The sequence below is a fragment of the Phocoena sinus genome, chromosome 11 (genome assembly GCF_008692025.1).
Source record: "Phocoena sinus isolate mPhoSin1 chromosome 11, mPhoSin1.pri, whole genome shotgun sequence".
Lineage (NCBI taxonomy): Eukaryota > Metazoa > Chordata > Mammalia > Artiodactyla > Phocoenidae > Phocoena > Phocoena sinus.
The window spans coordinates 66724302-66742135 of NC_045773.1; the positions used below are offsets into that span (position 1 = coordinate 66724302).

The following is a 17834-nucleotide window of genomic DNA, read 5'->3' on the forward strand; positions in this document are numbered from 1 at the left end:
GGGTTCCTGGCGTCTCCAGTCCCAGTGAACATAGTCCCTACAGGGCGTGTCTGGTGCTCTGGAGGCCGCACAGCGCCCACTCCTGGATGGCACGGGCCTGGCAGGAGCAGAGCTGTCCACCTACCCGCATTTGTGCAGGAATCATTTCCTGAGTCTAAGGTTTGGAGGCGGGTCTGACCTTTGACCACCATGATGGCTCCCACTGGCCGTGACCCCCTGGCCTCCTCCTTCCTGAGTGTCAAGGAGACCTAGTTCTCAGCAGCTGATTCACCCCCCAGGGTCTGACTTGGTCCTATCGTTGTGCCATCCTGTACAGGGCCAGCCTGGGAAGAAGGAAGGGGTAAGGGTACATATGTACTCAGCGTCTCCATGGACAACTGTGCAGGTTGTGCACTGTGCAAGCACACCTCAACTAAGATGAGCACACCTCATCCCCGGACGACAGCATAGATTGCATATTTACAGTTCTCACTGTCCGGCAGATGGCAGTCAAGTGTCTGGTTCAACAAACCAGATACTTGACTGAATGTTACGCCAGTTTGCCAACAGATGTCAGTAAAGTGTTTTGAGGAAGAGGTGTCTTTCTCTAATTAGCACAAAGGCACTGTGTGGGCTGGCAGGAGCCTGAACCGGCCAAGTCTGGTGGTTGAGCCTAGGTATTGCGGAGCTCGGGGAATTGTCCTCTAGAAACCTTCATCCTGCCCCTCTGCAGAGGTGGTCCCTCAGGTCAGGGACTCTTCCCACTTCCCCTTTTTCTATCAAAAGCATCATGTTTCTTCCTGGCCGTGGACTCCAGACCTTAGATTTCTCCCTTCTTTTCTCTCCTTCACCCAATCAGGCATGGAGTCTTGCCAGATTCCAGATACTGTTCCCCAGGTAGAAACCTTTTCTCTCTCCAGGCAGGCATGGACCATTCAGGGTATCCCTCCCTAACTGGCCCCTGGGCTGCTGGTTTGTCCTATTTTCCCCAGCCCTTCAACCCTTATAAATAGCTGCTGGAGTGGCTTTCCCAAACACCTGTCTCCACATGAGCTTCTCCATTTATAAACCCTTAGAGCCTCCCCATTGTCAAGGGTATCAAGTGCAAATCACATCAGGCCCCTTCTAGAGGGAACGGACTGGTTCTGTGGGCCCAAGAGGTAGACTAGGCCTAACGTGAGGAAGGATGTTCCCAGAGTCATGCTCTCTGAGGTGTGGTGGGCCGCCTGAAAGTGTGCCAAGGCCTGGTCACCTCGTGGCAGGGAGCCCGCAGAGGGACCCACATGTCAGGTGGATTCATTGACAACAAAGTTCCTCCATGCTAGGCCCTTGGGCTCTAGGTCTGTATCTTAGCTTCCCTTTGTGACTCTGTCTCCACATTGCCTGGGAGAAGTCTGTGCTTACTGGGCTCTGGGAGTGGGGTGGAAATAGATGTGCTTCTGCTTTACCCTTAGGGACCAAAAACCGTAATTTGAATCTTCATTATGCTCTCTAGATGCTGTGTGACCTCAAGCAGGTCTCTTGCCCTCTCTGATCTTCATTTTCTCATCTCCCAAATGAGGGTGATAATATCTACCTGTCCAGACTGCTGTGAAGATTTTCTTTAACTTTTTATTCTGGACACTTTTAAGCTGAGAAAATGGTACAATGAACCCCCATATACTCATCACCTGGCTAAAACTGGTTTACTCAGCAATCCCCTTCTTAATCCCCTTTTCCAATGGATTATATAAGAGCAAATCTCAGACACATAATCATTTCACCTATAAATACTTCAGTATGTCTCTTTAAGAAATAAGAACTCTTGGGCTTCCCTGGTGGCGCAGTGGTTGAGAGTCCACCTGCCGATGCAGAGGACACGGGTTCGTGCCCCAGTCCGGGAAGATCCCACATGCTGTGGAGCGGCTGGGCCTGTGAACCGTGGCCGCTGAGCCTGCGCGTCCGGAGCCGCAACGGGAGAGGCCACAGCAGTGAGAGGCCCGCATACCGCAAAAAAAAAAAAAAAGAAAAAAAAGAAATAAGAACTCTTTTTTTTGCCCTAAAAGTTGCCAACAGTACCATTATTACATCTAACAAATTAATGATAATTAGTTAATAACATTAAGATCCCTTGGTTTTCCTTGACTGTCTCATAATTGTCTTCTCACAGCTGATCTGTTTGAATCATTTGTAATATGCTTCTTACATCCCCTTTTATCCATTATACCTCCCTCTCCTAGTTTTTCTCTCATTTATTAGTTGAAGAAATCAGATCATTTCTCTGGTAGAGTTTCTCACAGTCTGGATTTTGCTGACCGCACCCCTGTGGTGTCATTCAGCATGTCCCTCGGTCCCACATAATTCTTGTAAACTGGTAGGTAACCATAGATTCAGCTGTGCCAGGGGACTGTAGCTGTTGACAGGTACTGCCTTCAGGGGCACATGATGGCCATTAAGCATTAGAATTAATTAGTGGGTTCAGCAGTTGTGCTGATTAAATGAGAACATGTGTGGGGTGCTCAGTGGCTGTCGCATAGTAAGTGCTCTGTGACGGGTGGCTTTCATAACGGACTCGGGACCTGTGGAATTCTAGGACAAGGATGGTAAAAGACAGGAAGTGGGGGGGGGGTCTGTTGGATCTGTGTATTGGGTGATCAATTCCTTCATTCACTCTATGGGGTAAAAGGGTCTTGTTCTAGGCCATACATCTGGTCTTGAAAAAGCTGTGTCCCCAAACCCAATTTGTGACCCAGTTTCCATTTTGGGTGACTCCTTTGTCAGGAGCCGTCACCCCTACCTCACACTGGGCCAACTTATCTGCTAAGGTTCCAGGAGCCCTAAGTCCCATTTGCTGTACAGGGTGAGGCCAGATTGCAGGCACATTTGCCTGGCTTGATGGGATTAGGGAGCAGTTGAACAAGCTCCCTATCCTTGTCTCTAATTTGAATTGTCCTTGGGGCACAGTTCACCTACCTCCCTGCCACAGTGCCTGGGGGGCGGGTGGGTGAGTCTGAGCAGTCTCTCCCTCCCATTCCGAGCAGGTGCGGGAGCTGACTGACGCCGAGTTCCCCCACTCCTTCCTGGTGTCCGGGAAGCAGCGCACCCTGGAGCTGCGGGCCCGGTAGGCAGGCAGGCTGAGGGCCGGGTGAGATGGGAAAACTGGGAGGGGCTGCTCTCCTCAACGCCTGTGTTCACTTTCCAAGCAGGTCCCAGGAGGAAATGATCTCCTGGTTGCAGGTATCAGAATGCTCCAGGGCCCCTAGGATTCTGACCTCCCCACCCAGGCTGCGGGGGAGAGAGGGATGCTCTGTGTGTGTGTGTGTGTGTGTGTGTGTGTGTGTGTGTGTGTGTGTGTGAGAGAGTGCACACCCGCCTGCTTGCTCCCTGTTCTTCCTCAAAGTTGCTCTGTAGTAGTTGGAGTCAGAGCGGTTCAAATCTTGCTGCCTCTCACTGCCTAGCTGGGTGGCCTGGGGCGAGTCACTTAATGTCTCTGAGCCTCCGTTTTCACATCTGTAATCTGGGACTAATATTTTCTCCTCCCTTAAATCAGGCAATGTACACTTGGAATCTAACCCCTAGCACCCAGTAGGCTTTTAGCAACGTTTGTGGAATGTGTAGATGGATTCACAGATGAGCAAGCCCTTCCTGCCGCCCCCCAACCACCTCCCTGTGCTCTGCCCCTTGCCCCAGGCCTGCCAAGCGGCCATTGACCAAATCGAGAAGCGGAATGAAACCTTCAAAGCTGCAGTCCAGAGCCCTGAGGGAGACACCCAGGAGCAGGAGGTAAATGAAGGCTCTGTATCCCTCCCGGAGCCGCCAGCCTTACACAGGAATGATTCCCTCTCTTTGTTCTACCTAGGCCAGCTTGGAGGGCTGGAGAGTGTCACCCACCATGAATGATTTGAAGGGATCGGGGGAAGCTTACACACGCCAACATCACCCTACTCAGAAACTCAATGCCAAAGATTCCCCCATTAGCAAAAAATTCCTTTGGGAGGCTTTATGTGCAACTACCGCTAGGAAGGATTTTACATCTATATGTATAACTCGGGCTGTGGGGGTGGTGTGTGTGCAGGTTTGGGTTTTTTTTCTTTTTTTTTTGCTATCTTTCAAGAGTTCTTTATTTATCTCTATTAATTCATGCTCCAAGGGCAGGGACTGGTCCTCAGTTTGAAAGAATCAGAATTGACTATGTCAGCAAACAAAAGCAAATCAGTCTCTGAATCTTTTATAATGTGCAGTGAGTATGTCTGCCCTATGCTCTAGAGAGACAACATCTATTTTCAAGGCTGGTAGCTATAGGAAGATTCTTGAAAAGACAGTCCAGAAAAAAGGAAACACAAGAGACCCTAGGAGAACTGTCTCCCAACATTTATCTTTTTTTTTTTTTTTGGAATTTTAAATTTTAATTTTCATTTTTTATACAGCAGGTTCTTATTAATCTATTTTATACATATTAGTGTATACACGTCAATCCCAATCTCCTAATTCATCCCACCACCACTCCCCCACCCCCGCCACTTTCCCCCCTTGGTGTCCATACGTTTGTTCTCTACGTCTGTGTCTCTATTTCTGCCCTGCAAACCAGTTCATCTGTACCATTTTTCTAGGTTCCACATATATGCATTAATATACGATACTTGTTTTTCTCTTTGTGATTTTCTTCACTCTGTATGACAGTCTCTAGATCCATCCACGTCTCTACAAATGACCCAATTTTGTTCCTTTTTATGGCTGAGCACTATTCCATCGTATATACATACCACATCTTCTTTATCCATTTGTCTGTCAGTGGGCACTTAGGTTGCTTCCATGACCTGGCTATATTGTAAATAGTGCTGCAGTGAACATTGGGGTGCATGCGTCTTTTTGAATTATGGTTTTCTCTGGGTATATGCCCAGTAGTGGGATTGCTGGGTCATAAGATAGTTCTATTTTTAGTTTTCTAAGGAGCCTTCATACTGTTCTCCATAGTGGCTGTATCAATTTACATTCCCACCAACAGTGCAAGAGGGTTCCCTTTTCTCCACACTCTCTCCAACATTTGCTGTTTGCAGATTTTCTGATGATACCCATTCTAACTGATGTGAGGTGATACCTCATTGTAGTCTTGATTTGCATTTTTCTAACAATTAGTGATGTTGAGCAGCTTTTCATGTGCTTCTTGGCCATCTGTATGTCTTCTTTGGAGAAATGTCTGTTTAGGTCTTCTGCCCATTTTTTGATTGGGTTGTTTGTTTTTTTAATATTGAAAGGCATGAGCTGTTTATATATTTTGGAGATTAATCCTTTGTCCATTGATTCATTTGCAAATATTTTCTCCCATTCTGAGGGTTGTCTTTTCATCTTGTTTGTAGTTTCCTTTGCTTTGCAAAAGCTTTTAAGTTTCATTAGGTCCCATTTGTTTATTTTTGGTTTTATTTCCATTACTCTAGGAGGTGGATCAAAGAAGATCTTGCTGTGATTTGTGTCAAACAGTGTTCTTCCTATGTTTTCCTCTAAGAGTTTTATAGTGTCCAGTCTTACATTTAGGTCTCTAATCCATTTTGAGTCTATTTTTGTGTATGGTGTTAGGGAGTGTTCTAATTTCATTCTTTTACATGTAGCTGTCCAGTTTTCCCAGCACCACTTATTGAAGACACTGTCTTTTCTCCATTGTATATCCTTGCCTCCTTTGTCATAGATTAGTTGACCATAGGTGTGTGGGTTTATCTCTGGGCTTTCTATCCTGTTCCATTGATATGTATTTCTGTTTTTGTGTCAGTACCATATTGTCTTGATTACTGTAGCTTTGTAGTATAGTCTGAAGTCAGGGAGTCTGATTCCTCCAGCTCTCTTTTTTCCCCTCAAAACTGCTTTGGCTATTCGGGGTCTTCTATGTCTCCATACAAATTTTAAGATTTTTTTGTTCTAGTTCTGTAAAAAATGCCACTGGTAATTTGATAGGAATTACATTGAATCTGTAGATTGCTTTGGGTACTATAGTCACTTTCACAATATTGATTCTTGCAATCCAAGAACGTGGTATATCTCTCCATCTGTTTGTGTCATCTTTGATTTCTTTCATCAGTGTCTTATAGTTTTCTGAGTACAGGTTTTTTACCTCCTTAAGTAGGTTTATTCCTAGGTATTTTATTACTTTTGTTGCATTGGTGAATGGGATTGTTTCCTTAATTTCTCTTTCTGATCTTTCATTGTTAGTATATAGGAATGCAAGAGATTTCTGTGCATTAACTTTGTATCCTGCAACTTTACTAGATTCATTGATTAGCTCTAGTAGTTTTCTGGTGGCATCTTTAGGATTCTCTATGTATAGTATCATGTCATCTGCAAACAGTGACAGATTTACTTCTTTTCCAATTTGTATTCCTTTTTTTTTTTTGTACGCGGGCCTCTCACTATTGTGGCCTCTCCCATTGCGGAGCACAGGCTCTGGACACGTAGGCTCAGCGGCCATGGCTCATGGGCCCAGCCGCTCCGCGGCATGTGGGATCTTCCCGGACCGGGGCACGAACCCATGTTGCCTGCATCAGCAGGCAGACTCTCAACCACTGCACCACCAGGGAAGCCCTTGTATTCCTTTTATTTCTTTTTCTTCTCTGATTGCCATGGCTAGGACTTCCAAAACTATGTTGAATAATAGTGGTGAGAGTAGACATCCTTGTCTTGTTCCTGATCTCAGAGGAAATGCTTTCAGTTTTTCACCATTGAGAATGATGTTTGATCTGGGTTTGTCATATATGGCCTTTATTATGTTGAGGTAGTTTCCCTCTGTGCCCACTTTCTGGAGAATTTTTATCATAAATGGGTGTTGAATTTTGTCAAAAGCTTTTTCTGCATGTATTGAGATGATCATATGGTTTTTCTTCTTCAGTGGTGTATCACATTGACTGATTTGCATGTATTGAAGAATCCTTGCATCCCTGGGATAAATCCCACTTGATCATGGTGTATGATCCTTTTAATGTGTTGTTGCATTCTGTTTGCTAGTATTTTGTTGAGGAGTTTCGCATCTATATTCATCAGTGATATTGGTCTGTAATTTTCTTTTTTTGTAGTATCTTTGTCTGTTTTTGGTATCAGCATGATGGTGGCCTCATAGAATGAGTTTGGGAGTGTTCCTTCCTCTGCAATATTTTGGAAGAGTTTGAGAAGGATGGGTGTTAGCTCTTCTGTAAATGTTTGATAGAATTCACCTGTGAAGCCATCTGGTCCTGGACTTTTGTTTGTTGGAAGACTTTTAATCACAGTTTCAATTTCATTACTTGTGATTGGTCTGTTCATATTTTCTATTTCTTCCTGGTTTGGTCTTGGAAGGTTATACCTTTCTAAGAATTTGTCCATTTCTTCCAGGTTGTCCATTTTATTGGCATAGAGTTGCCTGTAGTGGTCTCTTGTGATGCTTTTGTATTTCTGTCCGTTGTAACTTCCCCTTTTTCATTTCTAATTTTATTGATTTGAGTCCTCTCCCTCTTTTTCTTGATGAGTCTGGCTAAAGGTTTATCAATTTTGTTCATCTTCTCAAAGAACCAGCTTTTAGTTTTATTGATCTTTGCTATTATTTTCTTTGTTTCTATTTCATTTATTTCTGCTCTGATCATTATGATTTCTTTCCTTCTACTAATTTTGGGTTTTGTTTGTTCTTCTTTCTCTAGTTCCTTTAGGTGTAAGGTTAGATTGTTTATTTGAGATGTTTCTTGTTTCTTGAGGTAGGCTTGTATTGCTATAAACTTCCCTCTTAGAACTGCTTTTGCTGCATCCCATAGGTTTTGGATTGTCATGTTTTCGTTGTAATATGTCTCTAGGTATTTTTTTTTTTTCTCTTTGATTTCTTCAGTGATCTCTTGGTTATTTAATAATGTATTGTTTAGCCTCCATGTGTTTGTGTTTTTTACGTTTTTTTCCCTGTAACTGTTTTCTAATCTCATAGTGTTGTGGACAGAAAAGATGCTTGATATGATTTCAATTTTATTAAATTTACCGAGGCTTGATTTGTGACCCAAGATGTGATCTATCCTGGAGAATGTTCCGTGTGTACTGTGTACTTGAGAAGAAAGTGTAATCTGCTGTCTTCAAATGGAATGTCCTATAAATATCAATTAAATCTATCTGGTCTATTGTGTCATTTAAAGCTTGTGTTTCCTTATTAATTTTCTGTTTGGATGATCTGTCCACTGGTTTAAGTGAGGTGTTAAAGTCCCGCACTATTATTGTGTTACTGTCGGTTTCCTCTTTTATAGCTGTTAGCAGTTGCCTTATGTATTGAGGTGCTCCTATGTTGGGTGCATATATATTTATAATTGCTTTAGCTTCTTCTTGGATTGATCCCTTGATCATTATGTAGTATCCTTCCTTGTCTCTTGTCACATTCTTTATTTTATTTTATTTTATTTTATTTATTTATTTTGCGGTACGCAGGCCTCTCACTGCTGTGGCCTCTCCCATTGCGGAGCACAGGCTCCGGACACGCAGGCTCAGCAGCCATGGCTCACGGGCCCAGCCGCTCCGCGGCACGTGGGATCTTCCCACACCAGGGCACGAACCCATGTCCCCTGCATCGGCAGACAGACTCTCAACCACTGTGCCACCAGGGAAGCCCAACATTCTTTATTTTAAAGTCTATTTTATCTGATATGAGTATTGCTACTCCAGTTTTCTTTTGATTTCCATTTGCATGGAGTATCTTTTTCCATCCCCTCACTTTCAGTCTGTATGTGTCCCTAGGTCTGAAGTGGGTCTCTTTTTTTTTTTTTTTAGACATCTTTATTGGGGTATAATTGCTTTACAATGGTGAAGTGGGTCTCTTGTAGGCAAGATATATATGGGTATTGTTTTTGTATCCATTCAGCAAGCCTGTGTCTTTTGGTTGGAGCATTTAATCCATTCACGTTTAAGGTGATTATTGATATGTATGTTCCTATTACCATTTTCTTAATTGTTTTGGGTTTGTTTTTGTAGGCCCTTTTCTTCTCTTGTGTTTCCCACTTAGAGAAGTTCCTTTAGCATTTGTTGTAGAACTGGTTTGGTGGTGCTGAATTCTCTTAGCTTTTGCTTGTCCGTAAAGCTTTTGATTTCTGCATTCAATCTGAATGAGATCCTTGCCAGGTAGAGTAATCTTGGTTGTAGGTTCTTCCCTTTCATCACTTTAAATATATCATGCCACTCCCTCTGGCTTGCAGAGTTTCTGCTGAGAAATCAGCTATTAACATTATGGGAGTTCCCTTGTATGTTGTCATTTTTCCCTTGTTGCTTTCAGTAATTTTTCTTTGTCTTTAATTTTTGTCATTTTGATTACTATGTATCTTGGCGTGTTTCTGCTTGTGTTTTTCCTGCCTGGGACTCTCTGTGCTTCCTGGACTTGGGTGGCTATTTCCTTTCCCATGTTAGGGAAGTTTTTGACTATAATCTCTTCAAATATTTTCTCAGGACCTTTCTCTCTCTCTTCTCCTTCTGGGACCCCTATAATGCAAATGTTGTTGAGTTTAATGTTGTCCCAGAGGTCTCTTAGGCTGTCTTCATTTCTTTTCATTCTTTTCTCTTTATTTTGTTCTGCAGCAGTGAATTCCACCATTCTGTCTTCCAGGCCACTCATCCGTTCTTCTGCCTCAGTTATTCTGCTATTGATTCCTTCTAGTGTATTTTTCATTTCAGTTATTGTATTGTTCATCTCTGTTTGTTTGTTCTTTAATTCTTCTAGGTGTTTGTTAATTCTTCTAGGTCTTTGTTAAACATTTCTTGCACCTTCTCGATCTTTGCCTCCATTCTTTTTCTGAGGTCCTGGATCATCTTCACTATCATTATTCTGAATTCTTTTTCTGGAAGGTTGCCTATCTGCACTTCATTTAGTTGTTTTTCTTGGGTTTTATCTTGTTCCTTCATCTGGTACATAGTGCTCTGCCTTTTCATTTTGTCTATCTTTCTGTGAATGTGGTTTTCGTTCCACAGGCTGCAGGATTGTAGTTCTTCTTGCTTCTGCTGTCTGCCCTCTGGTGGATGAGGCTAAGAGGCTTGTGCAAGCTTCCTGATGGGAGGGACTGGTGGTGGGTAGAGCTAGGTATTGCTCTGGTGGGCAGAGCTCAGTAAAACTTTAATTCACTTGTCTACTGATGGGTGGGGCTGGGTTCCCTCCCTGTTGGTTGTTTGGCCTGAGGCAACCCAATACTGGAGCCTACCCTGCTCTTTGGTGGGGCTAATGGCAGACCCTGGGAGGGCTCATGCCAAGGAGTTCCTCCCAGAACTTCTGCTGCCAGTGTCCTTGTCCTCACGGTGAGCTATAGCCACCCCCCACCTCTGCAGGAGACCATCCAACACTAGCAGGTAGGTCTGGTTCAGTCTCCTATGGGTTCACTGCTCCTTCCCTTTCGTCCCGATGCTCACACTACTTGGTGTGTGCCCTCCAAGAGTGGAGTCTCTGTTTCCCTCCGTCCTGTCGAAGTCCTGCAATCAAATCCCGCTAGCCTTCAAAGTCTGATTCTCTAGGAATTCCTCCTTTCGTTGCCAGACCCCCAGGTTGGGAAGACTGATGTGTGGCTCAGAACCTTCACTCCAGTCATTCGACTTCTATGGTATAAGTGTTCTCCAGTTTGTGAGTCACCCACCCAGCAGTTATGGGATTTGATTTTATTGTGATTGCGCCCCTCCTACTGTCTCATTGCGGCTTCTCCTTTGTCTTTGGATGCGGGGTGTCTTTTTTGGCGAGTTCTATTGTCTTCTGTGGATGATTGTTCAGCAGTTAGTCGTGATTCCGTTGTTCTCGCGAGAGAGAGTGAGCGCATGCCCAGGTTTGGGTTTTGAAAGTGCCTGAAAAATGTGAGACCAAGGGAAGGTGGAAGGCAGGTGGGGTGGTAGTTATGGAGAGCGTCTGTGACTTGATTTCAGATCTGAGCTCTGAACTCTGGCCAGCTGGGCATCTTTGCTGAGTCCCTTGACCTCTCTGGGGCTCAGTTTCCTCACCTGTAAAATAGGGCTCATAGTAACTGACCTCCACTTTACGTGGTCTTTATTCGTCCAGTCCGCTTCACATGGAAGCCACTGGGAAACATAGCACACATAATCTCTGCCACAAGCAGGTGGGTACAGGGGGTCCTGAAGTACCCACCCTGCCACCCCACAGCTGCAGTCCGAGGAGCTGGGCCTCCGGGCGCCGCAGTGGGTCCGTGACAAGATGGTGACCATGTGTATGCGCTGCCAGGAGCCCTTCAACGCCCTGATGCGCCGCCGCCACCACTGCCGGGCCTGCGGCTACGTGAGTACCCACCTCGGCCTCTGCCTTCCCAGCTCAGGCCCTGCCCTCCCATCCCTGCCAACCCTGCCCGCTTCAACCAGTACAGCCAGAAGTGCTGGGCGCCAACTGTGCCAGGTGTGTGAGTTACCTGTTTTGGGGGCCTCATGGTGCCCACGTGTGAAGCAGGTCGGCTGTTTGCCCCATTCTGCAGGTAGGACGCAAGGCTCAGACAGGTAAGCGACCTGTTCAAGACACTCCCCAAAGCTGACCCTATTCATTCATCTGCTTCCTCACCACCATTTCCCAAGACCCTCAGGGCCCAGCACCAGGAAATGGTCTCCAGTTCCTGGGTGGGGGCACCCAAATCCTTCAGCCCCTGTCGGGCCTTTCATCCACCACCTCATCAGCCCCACACCTGTTACTCACCCACCCCTCACCGTCCTCTTTTCTTGACCAACCTCAGCTAACTGTCCCCTCCTCTTCTTGGCAAACCCTCAGCACTCCAGCACCTGCTCGGTTCTGCTGCTAACTCTGCCCGCCAGGTTCAAGCCTCAGCTTCCTCACCTGTACAATGGGGATTAGTAACACCTACCTCCAGGGTGGTAGTGAGGACTCAACAAAAGAAGGTTCACCCCCTTCCCTCTCCTTGTCCCCCTTTCCTTCCCCCTCCTTAATCACTTGGGCAGCCTCACTCAGAGGAACAGCCACCAGCTGATTGAGGAAGGAACCACTCCTCCCTCTTGTCAGCTCAGGCCCAGTTATCAGAGGCAGATCTTGCTTTGCTTTTTAAGCACTTGCTGTACTTGAGCTGTTCTCTGTTGACATTACAACCCTCTCCATTTACTCTGCAAACAGAGAAGCCCTTTAATGACCTCCGTCTTTAATGACCTCGGGGGACAGGAGGAGACCAGCTGGGCAGGTTGGGGCCAGTCAGCGAGGCGTCCCCAAATGTGTTAAACTGCAATCAGGACACAAAGTAAATTTCTAGGACTGGGACACACCTATGTTCGTGTAAGTGAGTTTCATATCAGAGCCAAATAGAAAGGATCTGGGGATTAGCTTCCATTTTCGGTGAGTCACATCAATAAACAAGAGTTGAGTCTACTCACGCTTGTAACTTTGTAACTAGTTTCTAAAAAATTATTTTAAATAGTTAAGAAATACAAAGAGGCACAAAGAACAATATAACAACACTCATGTACCTGCCTTCCAGGTACAAAAAAGAAATAAGATTTTCTGAGAACTAAATGAAATGTATGATCCTTGATATTGAATCCTGGATGGGAAAAACAGAACCAGAAACAGAAGTCATTACTGGGACCATTGGGGGAAATTTGATTATGAAGCATATATAGGTAACAATATCGTATCAATGTTAAATTTCCTGTGTGTGATCATGACATCGTAGATAGGGAGGAGAATGCCCTTGTTCTTAGGAGACACCAGCTACATATTTAAGGGTGATGTGACATGATGACTGTAATTTAAACTCAAATGGTTCAGAAAAAATATATATGTGTGTGTGTGTGTGTGTGTGTATGTATATAGAGAGAGAAAGAGAAAGAGAGAAAGGGAGAGAGGGAGAAATCAAAAGTGGCAAAAATGTTCACAATCCGTGAATTTGGTGGTGAGGGTATCACTGTATTTTTTCAACTTGTCTTCAGGTTTGAAATTTTTCAAAATAAAAAGTTGGTAGAGGAGAGGAGAAAATAAATACGTGCTAATTGTATTTAAAAATTTTAAATCTCAATAAAAAACAAAATAAAATATTCTCAAGGTAGCTGAAGCCCTGTGTGTGGGGCTGTGTGAGGCACCCGATTCTGGGGCTTCTCCTGCCCGTGCGAACGTTTGTACTCTGTGAGTCATCCTTTCGTGGTTGGGTGCCCAGTTTCTGCTTCCCCGCCTGCCAGACAGGAATCCTGGTGATGGTGGGGCAAGCCCAGGCCTTCCCCTGTGGCTCCCTCCCAGGCCACATGCTGTGCTGGGCACACAGACCGGCTACCTGATGAATAACCCTTCGTCCAAGTCTCTATCTCTTGCCCCCATTTCCAATCCCACATCCTGGACTCACTGTGACACTCCAGTCTTCCTGGAAGTCACATCCTGCAGTGCCTGTGTTTCTCCCCAGGTTTTCTCATGCCTCTTTCACCCGATCTCCCCAGCCTGATCTGTGATGGCCTTCTTGGGGACGTCTCCCTGGTGGGCTGGGGGCCGGGCGCCACTCCACAGACTCCACATGGCGGGTCTTCCTGGCAAAAACAGCCAGCCCATCATTTTTGTATCAGAACACGTTTGACTCTAGGATTGGCTGGACTGCAAAATCTGCATGACTCTTAATGCTAAACTGTAGAACCGTAAAGACACCTTCTGTTTGAGGAGGGCCAGTTGCTGCCAGAGAGCTCTGTGGCCTTCATCAAGTCACTGTCCCCTCGTTGCAGGTGAGAGTAAAAGTCCCAGGGCTGGTCACCTGGTGGGGTTGCTGGGAGTCGTGTGAGATGACAGAGGGCAGAGAGAGTGCTCGGAGAAGTGATCAGATGCAAGGGGTGTGCACAGGTCAAGGCCCCGGGATCAGTAGCTGCCCTCACAACAGGGAACGTGAAGGGAGAGAGGTTGAGCTCCTGCAGTGGGGGCCAGGCCTCAAGCCCCCAGCTGCGGGCCCTCTCCCCCTGCACTGCAGCCTCCAGGTGGCTGGGCCTCTGCCAGCGCAGGGGATGCCCAGCTCTGCCTCCATCCCTCTCCTGAAGCTTTCTTTTTCTTCCTCTGGTCTCGGGTTGCTCTCACGTCCCCACCTCCTGAGCCAAGGCACTAACGGGGACCTCCATGCCTCACCTCAGCCCCCAAGCCCCTCCTGCCTGTCCTCCCCCAGGTGGTGTGTGCCAGGTGCTCCGACTACCGGGCTGAGCTCAAATACGATGACAACAGGCCCAGCCGTGTCTGTTTAGACTGCTACACGTTCCTCACCGGAAATGTGCTCCCTGAGGACAAGGAGGACAAGAGGCGTGGCATCCTGGAGGTGAGGGCCGGTTTCCTCTACTAGGCAAATGTGTGCACGGCCTCACCAAGTGCTGGCACTGTCCTCGGTGCTGAGGAACAAGCCTGCCGTGGTCACACTCCCCGTCCTCTCTCTGCCCACAGACAGGCCCCCCGACGGAACACCCCCCTACCCCGGCCCGGCCGTGGCCAAATAAAACAGAGCTGCGCCTGTCACCAAATAGAAGCAACTTTTGGCTCCAGGCTGTGGCCCAGGCTCTCCACCTTTCCTCTGCATCCTCATCCGATAATCGCACGGCCCCTCTGGACCACTCCTGTTCATATCCCCATGCCCTGGCCTAGCAGTCCCAGGAGGTGAAAAGAGCTGGTGCGGCTGATTCCATTTTACAGATGGGGATACTGAGGCTGCAGGTCAGAGTCCCACTGCAGGGAAGAGGCAGCCTGGAGACTCCATTGTAATTGGAAGGGACTTCAGGGACCAGCTGGTTGGAGACCCAGGCCCAGAGAAGTGACCAAGGTCACACAGAGAGTTAGGAACCAGCTCTCTGATCTCTACCACAGATGTTCTCTGCTGTCCTTGGGGCTGAGCCACTCCCCACCCCCAGCCGCAGGCACTCTCAGGCTGCTCCCACTGCTGGTCAGCACCTCTGGGGCACTGGCACCCAGCCTAGACACTGGTTACCCCCGCCCCTCTGCCACTCCCTCATTAAAGCCAGGTTGACATCCCACTGTCCTCGGGAGGTGGGAGAAGACCCCAGCCTATTCCAACTGAACTCAGCTCCCAGGTTCAAGTTGGTTCCTTTCCACTGACATCTGCCCACTCTCCAATCCTCCCTCATTCTTTTAGGCCCCAGCCCTGCCCATGCCCTCCCCAATCACTAGACCATACCACACAGCTTTTGCTCCTGGAGAGAGAGAATGGTCTGCCCCTTTTCAGGCTCCAATTCTGTTCCCTGGGGCAGCTCTCAGGGGATAAGCCCTCCGAGCACCTGCGCAGAGGTCAGGCTGGCTGAGGTTTGACTGCAGCTCTGCCACTGGCCAGCTCTATGACTGCAAGTCCCTGATGGGACCTCTCTGAGCCTCAGGGACAAATAACACCTCCTTGAACGGTTGCCGAAAGGTTTAGAAAGAGTGATTTCTAATGAGCGACATCTGTCAGGTAGTGGGTGCTCTGTTCCCTGACAGTCCCTCTCTCTGGTTTCAGAAAGGAGCTGCAGCGGGGTCCGAGCAGAGCCTAATGTGCAGCTTCCTACAGCTCCTCGGGGACAAGTGGGGCAAGAGTGGGTCCCGGGGCTGGTGCGTGATCCTCCGGGATGACCCCCTCGTGCTCTATGTCTACGCTGCCCCCCAGGTAATGCCACGCCCCACCCCTCCTCACAGTATGTGTGTGTGTCAGGGGTGGCAGTGGGGGTGAGTACTGTTGGCCCCATAAGTCAGATGAGGCTCAATGAGGACCTGGTTCCCTCAAGTCACAGGGTTACTGGCATTCAGAGCTGGGCCCAGACTCCAGGTCATGACTGCTTTGCCCTCAGGGGGTGACCAGTCCTCTTCCTCAATGCCCTCCTGCCACCCCACCCCACTTCATGGGTTTTTGGGGGGCAAGAGGCAGGTGTGTGCCTGGTACCTTCCAAACAGCCGTCTGAGGCAGTGGCGCCGAATGGGAGGACAGCAGCCCACAGCTCTGCCCTCCCCTCCCAGGACATGCGGGCCCACACCTCCATCCCCCTGCTGGGCTACCAAGTGACCGCTGGGCCCCAGGCGGACCCCCGGGTCTTCCAGCTGCAACAGTCAGGCCAGCTCTATACCTTCAAGGCCGAAACCGAGGAGCTGAAGGATCGCTGGGTGAAGGCCATGGAGCGGGCAGCCAGCGGCTTGAGCCCCGGGGGACCCAACGACAGGGACCTGTCTGACTAAGCTACAGCAGGGCCCTCTCCCCATCAGAGCCCTGCTCCTGCCATGCACGGGCTGACACTTCAGCTGACCCACCACCCCAAGCTGAGCTTTCAAAGAATTGATTTCCAGTCGTCTGTGTTCAGAGCGTGTGTCCTGATTTGAGATTCAGAAAACATGGGTTCATTCCTTTGGGGAGGGGATGACGAAGCATCCCAGTTTGCCCAGGGCCGAGGGGATTCCTAGAACATGGGACTTTCTAAAACTAAGAAAGTCCCAGGTAACCCAGGACTGTTGGTCACCAATGTGGTTCACAGGCTGGCTGCATGTATGTATCACCTGGGAAGCTTTAAAAGATACCAACAAATAAATATAAAAATAAACTAAAACTTCAAACAATACAAGGCCTGGATCCATCACCAAAGATTTCTGATTTGACTGGTCTGGGATGGGGAGGCGTGGGTATGTTTCAGGAGTACGCATAGGAGTCTGATGCGCAGCCCAGGTTATCCAGATGAAGAACAAAGCGAGCCAACTACCAAGTGCTAGGCATGAGGTTAATAATAATAACAAATATCAGACATCTACTGAGGCAGGCACTGTTCTAAGTGTTTTACATGGATTATCTTCTTTTACCTTCAGGACTTAAAATCCCCATTTTCCAGATGAGGACACTGAGTCTTAGAGAGGTTTAGTCATTGGCTCAAGGTCACACAGCTGGTGGATGCCAGAGCCAGGTTTTAACCTAGTGCACTAAGGTGAAGGCTCTGTCCATCAGGTAGCAGAGCACCTGGCTGAGCAGAAAAGGAGAGGAAAGAGGGAAGGAAATGGGGAAAGACAGGAGGGGAAAGGTAGGAGCAGGAGGAGAGGGCAGGAGCATCTCTGGCTGGTGGGTGAGGCTGCTTTTTCATAAGAGACCACCAGGGGGTGGCAATGACCAGCAGGCCGCATCCAGGGACCCCAGCCGGGGCCCTGACACCCGAAGCCACTTCCATCAGGCCCAGCTGCTGCTGGGCTGCTCTGCCCCTGATGAAGGTGAGACAGACCAGTCATAGATCTTTGTCCCCTTCTAGGCCCAGCAGTTTGCCTACCCCCACCCCCCAACCTGAGGCCACCTCCCTTCCGTAGGGTATTTTTTTTCTTTTTTTTTTGCGGTACGCGGGCCTGTCACTGTTGTGGCCTCTCTCGTTGTGGAGCACAGGCTCCGGACACACAGGCTCAGCGGCCATGGCTCACGGACCCAGCCGCTCCGCAGCATGTGGGATCTTCCCGGACCGGGACACGAACCCACGTCCCCTGCATCGGCAGGCGGACTCTCAACCACTGCGCCACCAGGGAAGCCCTGTAGGGTATTTTTTAAAGCCCAAGAAAACCTAATTGTTATGATCTCTCTGGGGACCAGGCTGACCTGGCCATAAGTTCATTCCTTAATTCAACAAATATTTGTTGAGCATCTTCTTTGAGCCAAATGCAGCACCTATACTGGGGGTACAGCAGTGAAGGAGACAGACAACATTTCTGCCTTCATGGAGTTTATATTCTTATTCAACAAAATAAATACATAAAAGGTAGAACATATCAGATGTGATGAGTGCTCAAATAGAGTGACAAACCATCCAGACTTTCCTAGTTTTAAAAGTAAAAGTCTTAAGTCTCAAGAAACCCCTCAGTTCCAGGCAAACCAGGATGGTTCATCACTCTAGTGGAAGAAAAAAAAGCAAGAAAGGGAGCAGAGGGGGAATAGGATGTGTGTGTGAAAAACACACATGTT

The 17834-nt window shown here is 47.7% G+C and overlaps 1 protein-coding gene across 15 annotated transcripts in view; it reads left to right on the forward strand.

Moving 5' to 3' along the window:
- FGD2 (FYVE, RhoGEF and PH domain containing 2) overlaps nucleotides 1-16477 on the forward strand; it is a 43494-nt gene extending 27017 nt beyond the window's left edge. For 6 of the 15 annotated variants that reach the window (XM_032647642.1, XM_032647655.1, XM_032647640.1 and 3 more), the window contains 7 exons: nucleotides 3000-3079; nucleotides 3162-3195; nucleotides 3649-3741; nucleotides 11072-11203; nucleotides 14049-14195; nucleotides 15378-15524; nucleotides 15809-16476. In XM_032647642.1, coding sequence (XP_032503533.1) covers nucleotides 3000-3079; nucleotides 3162-3195; nucleotides 3649-3741; nucleotides 11072-11203; nucleotides 14049-14195; nucleotides 15378-15524; nucleotides 15809-16087 — 912 coding nt within the window. In that variant the 3' untranslated portion in view covers nucleotides 16088-16476. Of the gene's footprint in view, nucleotides 1-2999; nucleotides 3080-3161; nucleotides 3196-3648; nucleotides 3742-11071; nucleotides 11204-14048; nucleotides 14196-15377; nucleotides 15525-15808 lie in introns of all 15 variants that reach the window. The other 9 variants (XM_032647649.1, XM_032647644.1, XM_032647651.1 and 6 more) reach the window with 6 other exon arrangements.
- The last annotated feature ends 1357 nt before the right edge of the window (nucleotides 16478-17834 follow it).